The following is an 18,711-nucleotide window of genomic DNA, read 5'->3' on the forward strand; positions in this document are numbered from 1 at the left end:
GGTCTTGTTCCTTTACTTTGGTCATGGAGAGCCTATATTGAACTTTAACATGCAATAGTGGTAGTGAGACCTGCTGCAGCTACTGTTGTTGCACTGCACTGTTATCGTTGAAACTGTTTCGTAGTCGTTGTGAGCTGTGTTGGCGGATGTATAGTTTGCTAGCTAAGAACATGTTTAATTTTATCTGTTCAAAATAGCATTCAGTTAATTGATCACTTAGCTGCAGTGAAGACACATCTAGCTGAATAATGACAGCTTGAAGTCATGGCAGTGATGGCTATTCAGCATGCTAAGCTTGTTAACTAACGGAGTAAACTGTAAAATGCCAATTCACACACTTTTTTATTTCTGGCTTCTCTAATTGAAGTCAATTAGAATTCATGCACAAAAACAAGTGGATAGGAGGTCCTCATTCCTCCTTTTCTCCACTGTTGCTCATACTTGTATGTGTGTTCTCGTATTTCAGTGTTCGTTGTTTGTAGGCATTTGCAGGAATCTGTCCGTATGTGGGTGTTAACATGCATTCGTGTTTGTGCCTTTTCTTTGAGTCCAATTAAGAATTGAAATTAAAAAAGACAAGCCATCTGTCTCATGGCTTGTTATCTTATTAAAAATCTGTAAGATTGTAATTTTACCAGTGTCATAATGTGTCCTGAATAACCATTGATAAAAACAGCCTAATGTATACTATGTTAGGATATGTGAATATTTACAAGGAAGGCCCATCTACTACTTCTGATTCTTTATTTGGTTTAGCTTTGCAGGGGAAGTTGCTCATGTGGTTTAGCATACCTGTTGTTCTTGAGGGTGACAGTCACACATTGCTCTTTTTTTTTTTTTTTGTAGGTCTTCTTTTGTGATTTTTTTTAATGGCAGATTTTTTATAGAATGTCTGTTGAAAATGTACTTTCTGTAAGGCTCAAGGTATTAAGTGTGTTCATTCATTAACAGGTATCCTGATTAAATAGCTTAATGCATCCATATGGTGGTCACAGTTAAGACGTGATCATTACTGTTATCAACACAAGCTTTATGAGAATTATGAATTTTCATATTTAGTCCCTTTTGTCCCTGTATTTCTTTGGTTAGAACATCCATGATTAACTTTTATAGATAGCCTTTTGTATGTGTCTGAACATGTACTTTATGTTGCATTTGTACCCAAGGAAAAAAAAAAAAAAAACCTAGTTATCAACATACTTATCAACTGTGTCAAATACCAACGCAAGAATAGTTCGTTTTCAGGCTGTGGTCTTTCAGTGTTACAGTAAAAATTCATTGCTGGCGTTTGAGATGCTCTTGTTTCTGGGCGTAACCGTGTGCTCGTTCCCCTGGTACAGGGAGAGGATGAAGCTGCCCTACATGAGCGATCAGTGCGAGCAGATGCTGAAGATCTCCAACGAGTTTGTGAGGCTGCAGGTGTCCCACGAGGAGTACCTGTGCATGAAGGTTCTGCTGCTGCTCAGCACAGGTGGGTCTCACCTTCGTTCTGTCCTGCCGGACTCTTGTGTCTCTTGTTGGTATTTTCTCGTCTCCACGTGATGCTGTGCATATACAGAGCCCTTTGCATGTTTTAAAAGCACAGATAACAAAAATGATACATGTTGCATTCCACAAAGCAAAAGTTGCATACGAATATAATGTGGAATAATAAATTTCATTCCATAAAACCTTCATTGTTACTTTTAGGTAATCTTTTGTACATAAAATCTGCGCAAACAAATCTATACCATCATTTGCTTTTCAGAAGATAAATGGAAGCATCTGGAACTAGTATTGCAGAGGTTTAATGTTTCCCTGGGGTATAAAATGAGGTAACACACTGAAGAAATTCATTTGCAGGATGCATCATAATGGATAAGGTGGGGTGAGACACAGTACCCTGGAGGTACGTAACTGGAGGTACTTCATAAAGTACACCAATAATAAATAATAATAAATGGATTCCCTCTGGATAAGGGTGTCCACTAAGCAAGTAATGTGAACATGTTGATAATATCCAAATGCCAAACTTTAATTCTTAGCTGTGGCCTGTATATGTCTTTACACAGCACATATGGAGACTGCACATTTTTAAATGTATGGTATATGCATGCACGTGTACATCTTTAAATGCACATCTACAAATGCCAAAAACTGTTGTGAATACTCCTTTCCTTGCTCATCACAGTGTGAAAAACCATTATAGAATAATCTACTACCAATACACTCTCATTTGCAATGATGCTGACATTAACTAAAAAAGAAAAGCTTTTAGTTTTCAGATTACCTTGACCAAGTGACAAATCGGGACATAAGCACTTCAGTGTATTTGAATTGTGTGTGTGTGTTTTTTTTTTTTTTTTTTTTTTTTTTTTTTGAAAATTACATTTTCAAAAGATCAAGATATTGATAGTGCCTGGACCAGTTTTCGCTTTTTCTGTAATGCCTTTCCTTTCAGCTCTCTGAGCAGTTTGGGGGTTATTTCAGATTCTTGTCTTTTTTGTGAAAAAGCAGCACTGTATTCATTCATCTTTACCAAGGCTTGTGTTAATACCATGGAGCAGAGTTTTTCAGCCTTGTTCCAAAAACATCACTGAGATTTGTTCTGTCTGAACTGTTCAGTTTTATTAGGCTGGGCTGTTACCTGAATGGTGACCTGAATGTGATATCCTACCACACTTAGCTGCTGTTGGAAGGGTGTTTGTGCTATCACAAAGATACGAGAGATTTTTACCCTGCTTGTATTTACCTCTTCAACAAAGTAATAACACAAATCACTGTTCATTTAATAATAATAAAACAACCAATTCATCTTATTTTTTGATTATATTATTTATTATCACTGTTTTTGGGCCTAGAATTTAATGGTTAAGTGAGCCTGCTTGAGACCTCTTTGAGATTGTTTAAATGGCAAATGTTACCAAAAAATTGTTGATTCAACATTACTTTTTCAATGTTGGTTGAATTTAATCTGTAACAACATAGAATGGGCAGGGGATTAAATGTGATGATTTTTGATACCAATCAGTATTGGAAATAATAGCTCAATCAAACCAGAATGTAGTGTGCCCTTCGGACCAAGGTTAGGTTACACCGGTACGGGGCGTATCAAAACTAGGACCAGCTTGTACAGTAAGGAACATTCAGTGGACATTCTCATCACCCTGTTCATACATCAGTTTTTCCAATGATGCAAGTCAGCTCTTAACGCCGAGCTAATACCCCAAAATTCCTCAGTGACGATAATAATACAAAAATCCAGTAATGCAGGACAAGGAGGTTGTACACAGATCTCACACACAGTGGAAACTTTCCCCTTCCTATCTGTCCGATCAGACAAAAAAGACTGACGCATAGCTTTGCCTGTTCCTTCCCGTAGAGTTTTGCATAATCCCCTGTTAATTGGCGGCAGGAACGCCTGGGCTGCGGTCCAGGATCCCAGAATCTCAGACACAGGGGTGTAAATCCATCATCTGCTCCCGCACAGGGAAGAGTAGGGCCCCAACGGAAGCCATTGAAGTTACCTGTCATTTTGCATAGGGCCTGGCAGGGAACACACAGGGAGGGGGGAGAGAGACGTTTAGGGACTGGGAGAAGAGAGGGAAGGAATGCGACATTAATATTTGGGGAGTGTAGACAGGAAGGGGCTTGGAAACGTAATATTTGGGGAGTGTAGACAGAGAGAGGCTTTGAAAGATGATATTTGGGGAGTGGAGGCAGAGAGAGGTTTGGGAAGATGATACTTGGGGAGTGGAGTTACAGGGAAAATTGGGAAGATGATAATTTGGGAAGAATAGGTAGAGTATTGGGAAGATGACCTGGGGGAACAGAGTCAGAGACGGGATTGTGGGGATGATGTGGTTCAGGGGAGACAGAGAGGATTCTAGGAACGTGATACTTACCGCTGCTAAGTCCTGGTCAGCTGTAACGTACTGAAAAATCCATTAAACACTGCAGGATCTCAGAGGCTTTGTATTATAATTGTGCCATAAATTACCATGCACTTAGCTGCAGTCTATCCTAGACCTCTAAGAAAGGAGTTTGGAATATGGTTTATGGCTGGGGCTCTGCTGTGTCACTGAGGCAGCCACTTGACTGCAACTGCAGTTAGCATGTGCTACGTGCACAGTCTTAATGGCCTGGCTGTGTGTTACGCATTGAGATGAACAGCGCTTCGTGTGGCGCGGGGCTGCTGCCTTCTGACCCCTCGTCCTCTCCTCTCCGCAGTACCAAAGGACGGACTGAAGAGCCAGGCCGTTTTCGATGAGATCCGCATGTCCTACATCAAGGAGCTGGGCAAGGCCATCGTCAAGCGCGAGGAGAACTCCAGCCAGAACTGGCAGAGGTTCTACCAGCTCACCAAGCTGCTGGACTCCATGCAGGAGGTGAGGAGGGCAGGGCAGGGCAGGGCAGGGCCTGGTGCATGCTGCACGTGAAATACCTGCAGCAGTGTAGCATGGCGGTTAAGGAGCGGGACTCATAACTGAAAGATTGCCGGTTTGATACCCCACTGGGGCACTGCTACTGTGCCTTTGGGCAAGGTACTTAACCCACAGTTGCGTCATTAAATACCCAGCTGGATCAATGGATAACATTATAAAAAAACTAACCGATGTAAGTTGATCTGGGTAAGAGCATCTGCTAGATGGCAGTGCTGTAATGAAGCTTTTATGGTGTGCTGCAGCTGGATGTTTAGCTGCAGTGTGGGATTGTGGGTAAGGAAAATACCTCATTAGTAGATGGTTAGAGGATGGATTCTCAGATAAAGATGCTGCCATGTTTACCTCTGAGCAAGTGAATGCACAACACCATTCAAACGTCTGTAAATGAGTAATACGCCAAGATGTGCAGTAAGTTAGATAGGATAGGGACCATCCAACATCAGCAAAGTAATGAGAAGAGTTGTGTTTTCTTAACTCAGATTGGAGAGCGAGCTTACTGTTGGCTCGCACTTCTGTCACACTACAATGTGCACCATGGCATCTGTGCGTTTAGTGAACATGTACTTTAAATGGGAGCACACTCTATTGTATGGTAGTTGCGCACCCTGTGACTGCGTTGCTGCGGCTGTTGCCGTGCGCTCAGATGTGATCGGCAGTGCGCATTGAGCGTTCTGCTCACTGGCTTCCTGTTCTTCACAGATGGTGGGAGGACTCCTGAACTTCTGCTTCTACACCTTTGTGAATAAGTCCCTGAGCGTGGAGTTCCCCGAGATGCTGGCGGAGATCATCAGCAACCAGTTACCAAAATTCAAAGCCGGGAGCGTGAAGCCCCTCCTGTTTCATCAGAAATGACTGCCTTACAGCATGATGCAATGCCTTAAATAACTGCCCCTCCCACCCCACCCAAAGTCCCCGTCCCCCTAATGTCCCCCACCCCCCCAACACCAGCTCGCTCAGATTTCTCTGGAGGATCACCCGCAGCAGAGGACGATTGCTGTGACAGTGCGCTACACGCGCGTCCCCCGGGACCCCCCCAGTGCACCCCCCCTCACGGACACCCAGCGAATGAGGAGAACCCAGAGCGCAGGACAGGAAAGTCAGAACTTAGCCCTTTGGGAAAACGCTGTCTCTCACAAGATGCTTCAACACAAACACACGAGGATAAAAATTGGCTAGAAATTCTATAATATATAAAGAGAAGAAAAAAATCTAATAATAAGCAAATTGTACTTTTAAAACAGAAGCAGAATATTTTATATGATTAGAATATTGATTTTATGCATGCACACTGCTAAAATGTTTACAAGTACACATCAGAAAAAGGGAAAACACGTGCCTTTTTTTTTTTTTGTTTTTTTGTTTTTTTTTAAGCTTCACAGTCTGATTTTTAGAAAGTTTCCCTAACTCTCCAAGGCAAGTATTTTGCATACATAATGATTGCTCTTAATCGTGTTTGTATGTATTTTTTAAATATTACTTGCACTGGCAGTTTTTTGGTTTTCTTTTTTTTTATTTTATTAAATAGCCATGTTTGTTTTCTGATCTGGGCAGCTGAAAGGTGGTGAACTAAAACAAGTGATCCTTACATACATGGTATGGAAATCTACAACACACTTTTTCTTTTTTTTTTTTTTTTTTTCCTTGTTGGTTTCATGTTTCATGTCTCCCCGCCCAATGAAACGTCAGCACTTTTCAGCATCTGTTAAGCTGTGCTTTTGGATGTCAGCTTAAGGACAAAGTAACAGGGGAGGCTCCCTGTGCTGTATGTAAAATGAATACTTTGAACAGTAAATCAGCATGCCTTTTACCTTCATTATCAATTTCAGCTTGTCTGCAGCAGTATGTCACCTATTATTAGTAGTAATATTATTGCTATTATTATTATATAGTGTACTTTACTGACAATATGTTAAATATTGGCGTCACAGAGGTATTCAGGAATTGGTTATGAATTGGGCGCAGTATCTTCAACTTTCTTTTCTCAAGATGACAGACAAACTAGGGTATGTAGCAAGGTTGCATATCGGATCAGTCTTCAAAGTGCAAAAGTGCATTCGTTCATGAGAAATACAAACAGAACACAGAAGGCCCGGGAAGAAAAAAAACAATGTGACATGATCTGCCCTCCTGGTAAAATGGAAACCTCTGCCAACCTCAAATTTTAAGCCGTCCACGATTTTCTGGTACCTGGTCCAGTCCTACCCGCTGCTCTATGTGTGTGCGCGTGCGTTTTCAGGGGTTAGGGGGCAGTGATGGTGTCATCTGTACAGTCAGCATTGGGGTGTCTCTTTTATACCCCTCATACGCCTTCAGTAGCTTTACAACACTGCCTTCTCTTTCAGAGTAGAAGTGGGCGGGGTGAGCTGCAGCGGCTTTCCTGAGTGGGTGAAGGGGGGCGCAGGGGCGGGGTTCTTAGCCTCTAGTCTCCGTACGGCGAATTTTGCCATCGCCTGACCTTCTTGTTGACGCCCTCGCGACCTTTCTTATCGATCAGTCAAACTAAAATGTGTCGGGCAGAGTCAGAGAGAGAGAGGGAGAGAGGGAGACAGAGCACTCCCCAGGCACCTGGCAACCTCCAGAATCGCTGAAAGGCCGAAGAAAACATGTCTCTTTGGTTTGGCCATCGCTTTGTCAAGATGCACCACAGCTTGTATTCTGCCAGTGCCAAACAGCGTTTTCAGCGTTTGTATTTGTACTATTTGACATTAGGGTTCTCTTACAGTATAAAAAAAAATCTATAAATATATATATATATATATAAGAAGAGTCAAAGAAAAGCTGGTATTTTTTGCTCCTCTTGGTTTAGAGATATTCAAGATGATCACATGCTTGTGTCTGCTCAGGTTTTCCCATGTGCGGGAGGATGATTCATCCATCCATATACAGAATACATTGACATGATTTGCTCCAGCTGACAAAAAAATGTATTATTGATAATTATTCTCAGCATTGTTTAATTGTTTATGAAGCCCTTTTTATATACATGTTTTTTTAGAATATATAGATAGGTGTTAAGATGTGTTCTAATGCATTTTTAATTTGGTCACCAGATTTTTTTTTTCCTGTCTAAACCCTGGTCAGGTTATGTATACATTCAGAGAATACAACATAGCCTAGATTCCTGATTCATTTTTTGATTTAATTATGAAATCACCTGGAGGCTACAGTATCGGTTTTGAGAAGGCAAGTTAGCGCTTGATTTCATACTTAAAGGTATCTTTAAACTGGGGTCAGGAGTGGCTCGGTGTTTGCTTTGGTGTTTGCTTTGACTGCAGACTGAGCCCTGTGGCCCAGATTCCAAGCCAGCCATGTCATTTGCAGACAGTTACCGGGATCTCACAGCGGCGGCAACAAATCGGCTAATCGGCTTCGTTCCACCAGGGATAGGGGTCGGACAGGTCGGCCAGGTAGCTTGTCTCACTGCTCTCAGGCACTGCCCCTGCTATTCATCAGGTGCCTGAGAGTTGCTTGGACGATGTTAGCGGAACCCCGCGAAAAATAGCCATTTGGGTGCGTGCGAGTGTACCGCAGAACTGCATTCATCTCGCCTGGGTGGTCCTGGTAGAGTGCAGAGGTTTTCCTGGTGGAACAAGCCTAGTATACAGCTGGTGATTCCAAAACAGGGTTGCGTCAAGGGGGGAGATGCATTAAAAAAAGATCTTCAAAAACAAGACAACTCTTTAATGGCAAAATGCTACTTCACTTCAAGCAGCAAGCAGTTATCTAAAGATTGAAAACGACTACCCTTTTAAAAGTATTAATTCACAGTTCATGTCATTTCCTTGAGAGAGGGAAGCTGAGGTGACGCTTTTTTTTTTTTTTTTTTTTTTTATCTTGCATACATTTGTGACAATTGCCCTAAATCTGTCTGCCACAAACTAAAATTGTTAGTTTATGAAAGGTAATACCCTGACATTTTAAATGGTAAAACCAGGTTTGCTTGTGTAACTTTTGTCAGAATTTTAAATTGAACTGACATCATTTTGGAGGCAATGTGTGTGCGTGTGGAGTGGAAACAAATTGTGAATGACGTGGCAGTTTTAAGATTTGTACATTTTCTCATGTTACATGTAAGAAACAGGTCTCTCTTGAAAAAGGGCCAGGTCTCTCCTGAAATTGATTTTTTTGTTTTTATTTTTAAATCTCATGGGACCACCTGGTTAAAGAAAGGATGAATGAAGACAGTCAAGCCTGTATTTTCAGAAGCCATCTTTCCGCACGGTCAGTCTATGCTGGTAGAATTGTATTTGAGCAAAAATAAGCAAAGTGCTAGCCCATTCAGAAAAAGAAATCAGTATTGATATGTCACAAATTTTCCTCTAATGCTTGTTCTTTCTACTTGTGCTTCACTAAAGACAACTTTGTTTTTATGCATTTTGGGTTACTTTCACATACAGTGTCAGAGCTCCTGTTGGGGGTTCAATTTGACAAACCATGTTTAACCTTTTTTTTTTTTAATATATATAAACCTTTTTCGTAAGCTCATTGTATCACTATAGAAATCATACTCATATACAGCAGAAAACAAATGTGTTTAAAAAGTAATGAATCTGTATGTAAAATTTTGATTTTATTTCCCCAAAAATTTAGTTCGAGTTCAGGAAAGCAAAAGAATCACGATCCTATTCATAGCTATGGTCCGTGTCAGTCATATCGAAGTGAATCCTCTTCAATATGAATCTCCATTTTGTTAATCCATTAAGATTAAAGTCAATATTTTGTTTGCGTTTTGACCAAGATAACCATATGCAAAATGTATTTAAAGTGTTGATGAAACGTTTGCTTGTACATAAATGTAAATTATGTCAATGGGAAAGATTTTATGAAAGAATACCATGTTTTTAATAAGCGGGGGGAAAAACTGGATTATATTTTATATCGTACAACCATTTGACCAAAGCCAAGCAGAAAACGAGTATTCATAAAGCAGTTATATTTACAATAGCACTTCTACATAATTATCAATTATAGCACTTATTATTTTTTTAATCTAGATTTTGTAATGGTTTAGGCTTTGGTTTCTTGTAAATTACTGTGAAGAAGATTAACCAGTCACTTCATAAAGTTATAAACTGTGTGTGAAAGTAATCTACCAGCAAGAGCCTGAGAATTTGCACTACCCTAATACTGGTTGAAAAAGTCTATTTTGTATAAGATACATGCAAATATTATCTTTAAAAATTAAGGGCAGATTGTATTTCACTGGTTATGGCTTTCATTAAAGTCTGTTTTGTTTGTATTTCAGTTCTGTAATTGTAATCCAATGTAAGGAATATACAATGTCTATTTGTTTAAAAAATAGTTTTCTATTACTTCTGTATTACACCTCTTCTGTAGTCAATGTTGATCTTTTCACCTACTTGATTAAATGTTGGACTAAAGATTCTTTGCTTGGTGCTTTTCCACCGTAAGAAACATCAAGGACATGCTGCTATGGTAGCAATAAACCCTCATGGTCCAGGCTGCCAGTCCTGACTGAGCCATATACTCCACACTGCATTAAACAGCAAAATCCCTTAGATTAACTCCTGCATATTCCCCAGTAAAGCCTTTAGATTATACACTACCATTAATCAGTTGACATAAGTTTTCATTAAACGGCATAAAAGGGACCTATAAGCATAAACCAGATACTCGTCCTGGAGAGGACTGTGTGTATATTGCCATGATGGTGACAGAGTTACATTTGTACTGTTCTTCACAGGAAAGGTTTGGTTATGGTGTTTTGTGTTTAACAAGGTGAATGTTCCTAAGCTCTTTGCTGCTTCAGAGGCAGCAATAGCCCAGGTTTCACAATGGCAGCATGAAAGGATGAACTGGCACAGATGTTGACACGTCAGGTGGGTCGACCAAGGAAAAGCCCTGGCTGACATGGGGCTCCTCATCTGTCCAGCGTTATCCATGGAGAACACATCAGGGGGTGTCACATTGCATGGACACCAAGAACCCCAGTTCTACACTTGAAGAAGAAGAGGGGTATCTGCCTTCACACCCCGCAAAATAAAAGAAAAACCATCTGAAGTTGAGTGGATAATTAAAAAAGAGCTCAAAGTGGAAGGTCCGCACTCGAGGAGAAGCAGGCCTGAAAACCAACGTCTTAAGCCATACTGGTCAACATAGGTAGACCACTTTGCTGCTTCAGAGGCAGCAATAGTTTCCAGGTTTCCAGCAACCAGGTTTCACAATGGCAGCATGAAAGGATGAACTGGCACAGATGTTGACACACGCACTCATGTTCACAGTCCCTTTGTGTTGGTCTTTAATGAGAAGGAAATCTGTACAACAATGCTCATGAATCTCAGAGGAACAATAGTAAGGCAGACAAAAAAAAAAAATTGACACATAAAATCAAATCACTAAAAAAAATTAAGTTAGTATGCTACAATACAAAATATAAAAATTTTTACTTAGAAAAATGATACCTTATCAAATGTCACTATTTACAATGTTAATACCATACACACCTAAAAGAATAAAGCCATTTCAGGATCCCATCCTAGAATATTAATTCAATGTAGTATAAATAGCAGATTACATAAGCCCAAAGTTGCCCAGTTTCACAAAATGTCTTTTTTTCTACAATTTCCCAATGTTTATTGTTGTAAAGAAAGGAAAAAAATTAACAAAATATTTTTTTCCCAAAAGAAAGAAAAAAACATCTTAAAATCATTAACATCTTATGTTTAGGAATAAGAACCTCCCCAAGTTTAACAAATCAAGATTCTTCTTAGTAGTTCTTAGCAAAACAGAGACATTAGAGCCTGACAAAGGAATGGAAAGACATTCAGGAAGCTACAGATACTGCATGTGAATGAGAGTCCTGTCGGCTGAATCGCAACGAACACCGCTGGCCGTATCTACTTACATTACGGCTACTGCTACTCCAGTATGCTACCTGAAGCCTGCAAGTCTTGTCCGCTCTGCATTGTGCATTCTGATTGGTTCCTGTACTCAGACTATAGCTGTGTTCGTATCGGAAAGACAAAGAAGAAAGTCATTTCATAACAGTGAAAAGAGAAAGGTGCCTATCAGATGATATCAGATCAGATTTTTTTAAATGCTATCATTCACAATAAATTGTAATAGAGACTGTAAAAACTGATTGATATTCCTGTATCTAAATATACAATTAAAAGTGCATCCATGTTCAATGGAAATTTGGAATACTCAGCATTTTAGTTTTGAAGTGTGCTGTTAATCTCTCCCTCCAATTATTTGCTTCTTAGCTAAGTAATAATCATATCAACTAAACAGAGAGGAAGATGCACTTCAACATCCACAATAAATGCACAAGGATTGCCTTGCATATGAAATACACTGTTGGTGCAAAGGCATGCTGGGAAATGTATTCTTCTCATCCATTACTACCTGGATTAAATCACATGTGCCCTTAACTTGGACTATCCTATTAAAGCAAGTATTAATTGCTTCCATTGATAAAAATGTTCATTACTTTTGGCAATCTCTGAACATGCTAAACTATTTGTGAAGTGTAAAATTAACTGTGAGATAAAGTTACTAAATCTTGAAGAGGTAATGTACAATACCAGTCAAAAGTTTGGATACACCTAATTAAGATAATGGGAAACATGCATTCAAAGGCATGTCGATCTAAAGACTTATTCTTAAATGCTTGAAATTTGTTTCTTAGACAAATACAGTGAAGTTGATGCCTATGTATTAATTTCTTTCCAGAAGAATATTTAATTTAAAAAAATATTTTTTGGCTACTTTGAAGACTATAAAATGTAAGATAGTTTTGATTTGTTTAACACTTTTTTGGTCACTGCATAATTCCATTTGTGATATTTCATAGCCTTGATGACTTTATTATTGTGGAAAATAGGAAAAATAAAGATGAACCCTTCCATGAGTAGGCGTGTCAAAACATTTGACTGGTACAGTATATTCTTCCTCACATTGTTGCTCAGTGTCCATTACAGAGTGCTGGGAGGTTGTTCTAATTTCCACTGCTCTGCAGGGTAATTTTTAACATGCAGGTGAGGGCTCCAATTCTGAAGCTTTGAATTGCCGCAGTGGGGATTTGTGCGGTGGACTAACTTAGCACACAAATACATGTTAAGTTGGGGATGATCTTGTGGTAATTCGCTTTTCTGTGTTCGTTGCAACTGAGCCGTCAGGTGGGTCGACCAAGGAAAAGCCCTGGCTGACATGGGGCTCCTCGTCTGTCCAGCGTTATCCATGGAGAACACATCAGGGGGTGTCACATTGCACGGACACCAAGAACCCCAGTTCTACACTTGAAGAAGAAGAGGGGTATCTGCCTTCACACCCCGCAAAATAAAAGAAAAACCATCTGAAGTTGAGTGGATAATTCAAAAAGAGCTCAAAGTGGAAGGTCCGCACTCGAGGAGAAGCAGGCCTGAAAACCAACGTCTTAAGCCATACTGGTCAACATAGGTAGACCACCCTCCTCCCACACGCTCCTCACACACACTCGCACACACTCACACACACACGCACACACGCACACACACGCACACACAACGCACATCCTTTCTGAAGGCTTCCCCGTCCACAGCAGCCCCTCCAGGGGGCTCGCAGAGCCTTTTTCCATAAGACGATTTGGGGCGCGGAGTCCAAAAAGCGTGACCTCAGACCTCAGGCGGGGGGGTTTAAACGAATTCCACATAGTTCTCCGGGATCAGCCCTGTCTTGCCATCCAGGGTGCCCTCCAGCCAGCCTGGCTCCCTGGAGGGGTGCACTGCAAATGAGGGAAAGGGAGAAAGGGAGAAAGAGAGAGAGAGAGTGTGTCAGGCATGCATGCCTCACCTCAGCTCAACAACATGGCTGCCAGCCATCTCCCAGGCAGGTGCTACACTTTGGTGTTGGTAGGTTGGAGTTTAAGCAAGGGGTAGCGGTTCCCCCCCCCCGGAAGAACATGAAAGAATGGAACTTTTTATTGTAGCGAGTACATTCAAAAGAACTCGGAGACAGGGGTTGCATTCAAACCCAGCACGACAGCCTTAACGCGCTGTTGTCGAAGACGTGGTAGGAAATGGCGAATGAGCTGACACCCATGGGCCAACAGAGAGGACAGAGTGACTAAGGTTTGGATCTGCATTGAGTGAACTCCCTAACAGTCCGTAATACCTAATTGGTCTCAGGCAACGGTGTGGTACAGTGGTTATTAAAATGGACTTGTAAACCACAGGTTATCTACTCCATACAAAGGTTTTGAGGTGAGGTGCTGCTGTTGTACCCTCAAGCAAGACTTGCCTCATGTCTGAAAAACATTCCTGGTACAAAAGCATGCAGGGAAATGTATTCCTCTAATCCACTACTGCCATATCATTTTAGGCCTGGATTAAATCACCATGTGCTCTAAATGCTCTTTGCCTAACTAATGCCAATACTGATCTTTCATTTCACATACAAAAATTCATTGCTCTCAGGACATGACATCATTTTGTGAAGAAAAAAATTTGTATTTCAACTGAGTCAAATTTAGCATGAACTTTTACTGTATCCAGCCCTTAGTCTATTAAAGAAAAAAGGTAGATGAAGTTTTTCGTCATCCCATTATTCTGTATGCATTCCAGAGCTCTGGGGGGGAATTCCATTTTTCACTGCAATACAGAGTAACGTTTAACACGGTGAGAGGGCATGCTGAAGCTCTGAATCTCTGCAATGGGGATTTGTTCGGTGCACTAACCTAGCACATAAATTCTACGCTGTAAAACATCTCAAGAAACGGCCTTCTTGGGGAGTCGCAGAGCAGGGAAGAAAAACAACCATTGAGACGAATGGATACCGTTCTACCGAAGGATACAGAACTATTAAATTGCGTTCCACCTTTGGTTCCAGCGTGATGTCTGATCTACGGCTATGACGGGAGTTAAATTTCCGTTTCACATCAGCGCGCACCTTGTTGGGAGCAACGTGTGGTAACCCGATGAGGCCCCGTGGCGGTGGGCACGCAAACAAACGCACGGCATGGGAACACTGGCGACGAAGGGTTAACAGCGGGAGGGGTAACATACAGGGAGCCATATACCATATGCAGGATAGATGTGGAGCCGTGAGAGGTTTAGTGCAGCTAATTCACAGTGTGTGTGCGGGAGGATCGTTATCACTCGCTCGTCTCAGCGGTGGGGGGGGGGGGAGAGGGGGTGTATCGGTAGCCAGATCTGTCACCTCCCGCACAGACGCTCCATATCCCAGCATCCCACAGCATCCACCCCCGACAGGCCACTTCATCACTGCCCTTCCTCAAGGGGGGGTGGCACATGTCAGCAAATTGTATAGCCTCCTGTTGGTTTTTTTTTTTTTTTTTAAAGTGGGAGCAGGGCCAAATGAGGCTACTTTTATAACCTGAGCTGTCTCTCCCACCACGAACAGACGCCGTGCCAGGAATGGAATATCACCGCGATCGACGGTACCCGCGGTCACCGGCACGCACCGGTAAGTCGTCATTGCTGGAGATGGGGGGAACAGATAATGAAATGAAAAACCATCTGCCATAAATGAAGGAGCGTCATGTACAACCTTTCGCCATCAACCACTCCCCCCTCCCGACCCCCGCTGATCCCAGTGCGTGCCCCTTGATGATGCTCACCGTTCTCGAAGATGGTCCCGGCGATGAAGGAGAGCTCGGACTCGTGCTCCGCCTTGCAGGCATAGAGGGCACGTGCCTTCCGGAGAGGGGGGCTGCGGGGGGGATTTCGAGATCATCACTCAGAACACACAGTTTGAACACAGCAGCAGCAGCAGCAGCCACCCCAGGTGCCCTTCAACCCAATTAACAAATTGGGCAAATACAGGCAGCTAAATGAGGTTATTCAGAGAGAGGGAGGACAGCATGCTCTCACACCCCTGCGGTTCGCCCTGCCGCCACTGTGTAATGTCTCCGCAGCACAGTGCTGCCTTTATGCAGTAAAACCGCCAGCCTCCGTGGGCAGGCAGGGGGAAAGTGAGGGGGGGTGCTGAGGTGAGGTGCATTGTGGGTAGGTGCAGAGTGCGGTGAGGGGCATTGTGGGTAGGTGCGGGGTGAGGGTAGGGGTATCGTGGGTAGGTGTGAGGCGCGAGGCGGGCGGGGAGACGGACCTTACGGGGGAGGAGTCGCTGGAGGCGGCGGAGGCCGGCTGGGGGCTGGAGGGGGCGGAGAACATCGGCCAGGACGGCGAGCGCGGAGACGTGGGGCTGGGCGAAGCCGGGCTGGGGGACACACAAAACACACGAACACACCCCGAGTGACGGCTGAGTGTGGGACCGGCCTGTGTGGGGTGGCGGCCGGGTGACCCGGGTGACACCAGCAGAGGCAGTGACACTATAACACGTGCACCAGACTTCAGAGCCCATCAGGGTGACCTTTACTTTTAGGACGGCTTATACATTAACCGCGCTGTATGCTGTAGATTAATCATCTGGAGAAAGGCCCTCTTTTTCCTGTCTGCGTCTATGTTGCCTGCGACCCCATTTCATTTCATTTCATTTCACTTCACGCCAGTGAAGTCCAGACAAAAAGCAAAAAACCTCCACTGTGGTAAACAGCACTTTGCTACCATTTAAACTCACTTCCCAGAGACTTGAACAGTCAGCCCTAAATGTGCTGAAAAGATGAGGACAGGGATAAATATGCATCTAAAACCTAACAACACCAGAGTGTTTGCGCTCGAGCTGAAAGTCCTGGTCTTTTCCCCTATGTCTCTGTCTACAAGGGGGCTATTCAACGTCAGACAAGTCACATGAAAGCCAAAGTGCATGGTAGTATAAAAGGCATACATTACATTTTAGAACCAGAAAATTTGATTTTTCTTTTCCTCTGATGACTCCCTGTCGGGTGCTTTGCCACCTAGCTCATTGATGAACTACGCCGTTCTCATCTGTTTCATTGAGAATTGACTCACACTGAACAGAGATGCTTTGCCACATCTTTGTTTTTTTTTGTTTTTTTTCACCCCAACAATGTGAGTGAGAAAGGGAGTGGGAACCATGGAAACCCGCGCAAACGAAAGGGAGGCTGTGAAAGGAAGCCAAACGCGCTTCCCGTGACGTGAAAAAACTCGCAGGAAACCGGAGGTGCGATCTCTGCAAATTCCCAGACTCCAGCGATGATGGGGCAGAGAACACACCCGGTGATAATCAGGCGCGGGGCTGGAAAACGCACACGGGATCCCGAAAGCATGGGGGGGGGGCTCCATCCTGGGAGTGTACAGGAGGATAAAAGAACGTATATAAGAGCATATAGTATGAGCGGGACAAAAAAAAAAAGCTGGTGTGAAATCAAAGATGCAACGCGAATCGGCTCCCCGGACGGGCCAATCCCCAGGCTGGCCCTGGCGCCGCCAGCCGAAACGCCTCGGTGTCCAACTGACACGGTGTGTAATAAATGAGACATGTGAACGGGGGGGGGGGCAAAGGATCGGCTCATCACCTGCGACACCCCCTCGGGGAAGCGGACAGTGAAAGAATGCACACATACACACAATCTGTTTCCAGGGTTTCAAAGGGAAGTCGAACCTAGACTGCGGCGACTGTAATTATTGCATTACATTATCGTCATTTAGCAGATGCTCTGAGCCAGAGAAACTTATATAGGTTACAATTCTTTCCGTTCATAAAGATGGATCTTTACAGAGGGGCGATTGTGGCTGAAGTACCCTTGCCCAAGGGTACAACAGTAGCCGTCCAAAGCGGAACTGAACTTGCAGCCTTTGGGTTATGGGTCCTGCTCCCTACCGCTACACTACACTGTTGCCACACTGCTGACAATCGTGTGCATAAATTACGCAATGCCACGTGTACGTGGGATGCAGTGACATGAGACTCACACCCACGCTGAGGTCAAGCATCTTTTAAAAGCCTGTCCCTGAGGGGGGGTTGGCTACTTCCTGCCTTCCCCCCCTCACGCTACCTCCTACCTGGACCTATTGCCTTACAGCCCTTCACACCTGTACCTCAGGGTCCCAGCTGAGTCTCTTGTTACTAAGTGACGTCAGACAAGCGAATCCCTTTTCCTCAAAAAAGGGAGTCATATCTGTGGCTCTTGACCAGGGAGTGGGGCGTGGGCCACTCTTGCATCATGAGATACAGGGTCCTTGAATCCCCGCGCCTCTGACGTGTGACAGTGTGGCCGCCGCTGAGAATCGGCGACCTTGAGGGGGCTCTGTTGGATGCATGCAGGCCTGCCGGTGATTCATTAGTGCGGTGCCTGAGTCACTTTCTCCCTTGTGCCGTTGCCGAGAGCAACGGTCTTGCGTCTAAGAAGGGGGGGGGGGGTGATGTGGGGGAGGTGGGGGTGACGGCATCGGTGCAGGCGCCTGCCATACCTTGTTGGGACGCTGCAGCGGCTCTTCGGGTTCAGCCTGAAATGAGAAAACAGGAGAAGAGTCGCAGTGACAAACCTGTACACCTGTGTCGCCTCCATCTCTGATCTGCAACACGACCACATGCAGCAAAAAAAACAGTCAATCAAAAGCCCCAGTGCGTTCACAACATCAGACCTTGTTTGTGAGTTTCACCGGGGCAGCACTGTTAGCTATCAGAGCAATAGAATGAAGGAGGTTTGAATCCAACGAAATTCTGCTCTTGTACCCTGGGGTGAGGTAGTGAAACTTACATGTAGTTATGAAAATGTGTATGCACGTGTAATCTTAAAAGTAAAAGGCTGTAATTCTAGAGCCAAGAAGAATGTTTTATAGACAAATCTATACTGCGCCTGCATTAATGTGGCTCATTTCATTTCCTGACCCAATGACACACTCCTCCTCGCCCTTGTCAGCTGTGAAAGAGGAGCTATATGATTTTTTTTTATTTTTTATTTATGTGTTTGTTTGGCAGACACTCAAATCCAGGGTGACTTTCAAGGCTAATGTGGCGTGATGCATTATATGTGTATTATAGGACCGGACAGGAATAAGTACAGACGTTCAGAGCCACAGAACAGCAAACAGGGAACCAGCTGGGTAATAATTATTATTAATGAGTAAAAATATTCTCAAGCTATCATAGCACCTAAGAATGATCATTATATTAACACTACCTTGAAAAAACAGCTGTCACATGGCGCCAAACAGTCATTTGTATATTCATTTACACCATGCTGCTGTTCCCCTACTGACTACCAACGATCTGAAAGAGTGACACTACCCTACGTCAGAGTTAACCTCAGGGGGGTTAATCACACTGCTTGGCTGCTAGGCTCAGAATAGGTCCATTTTCTGGTAACCAAGGTGAAGCCTGAACACGTGTACTTTTAGTCAGCGTTGGAAGATGCTGAGCAATTCTGAGAGAGGCTTGCATTCTGCCTGTGAGAGTGTGTGCG

General features: G+C 43.4%; 2 protein-coding genes across 4 annotated transcripts in view; one reads left to right on the forward strand and one right to left on the reverse strand.

Moving 5' to 3' along the window:
- The window catches only part of LOC118775732 (glucocorticoid receptor-like), a 64,417-nt gene extending 58,711 nt beyond the window's left edge, over nt 1–5,706 (forward strand). For all 3 annotated transcript variants that reach the window (XM_036525786.1, XM_036525788.1, XM_036525787.1), the window contains 3 exons: nt 1,341–1,471; nt 4,210–4,367; nt 5,124–5,706. In XM_036525786.1, coding sequence (XP_036381679.1) covers nt 1,341–1,471; nt 4,210–4,367; nt 5,124–5,276 — 442 coding nt within the window. In that variant the 3' untranslated portion in view covers nt 5,277–5,706. The remainder of the gene's footprint in view (nt 1–1,340; nt 1,472–4,209; nt 4,368–5,123) is intronic.
- A 7,252-nt stretch (nt 5,707–12,958) lies between these two features.
- Nucleotides 12,959–18,711, reverse strand: part of LOC118774374 (rho GTPase-activating protein 26-like) — an 80,929-nt gene continuing 75,176 nt past the window's right edge. Inside the window, exons 21-24 of the mRNA XM_036523714.1 lie at nt 17,717–17,752; nt 15,492–15,602; nt 15,004–15,095; nt 12,959–13,149 (exon numbers count right to left, since the gene is read on the reverse strand). Coding sequence (XP_036379607.1) covers nt 13,061–13,149; nt 15,004–15,095; nt 15,492–15,602; nt 17,717–17,752 — 328 coding nt within the window. The 3' untranslated portion in view covers nt 12,959–13,060. The remainder of the gene's footprint in view (nt 13,150–15,003; nt 15,096–15,491; nt 15,603–17,716; nt 17,753–18,711) is intronic.

This window comes from Megalops cyprinoides, chromosome 3 (genome assembly GCF_013368585.1).
Source record: "Megalops cyprinoides isolate fMegCyp1 chromosome 3, fMegCyp1.pri, whole genome shotgun sequence".
Classification (NCBI taxonomy): Eukaryota; Metazoa; Chordata; class Actinopteri; order Elopiformes; family Megalopidae; genus Megalops; species Megalops cyprinoides.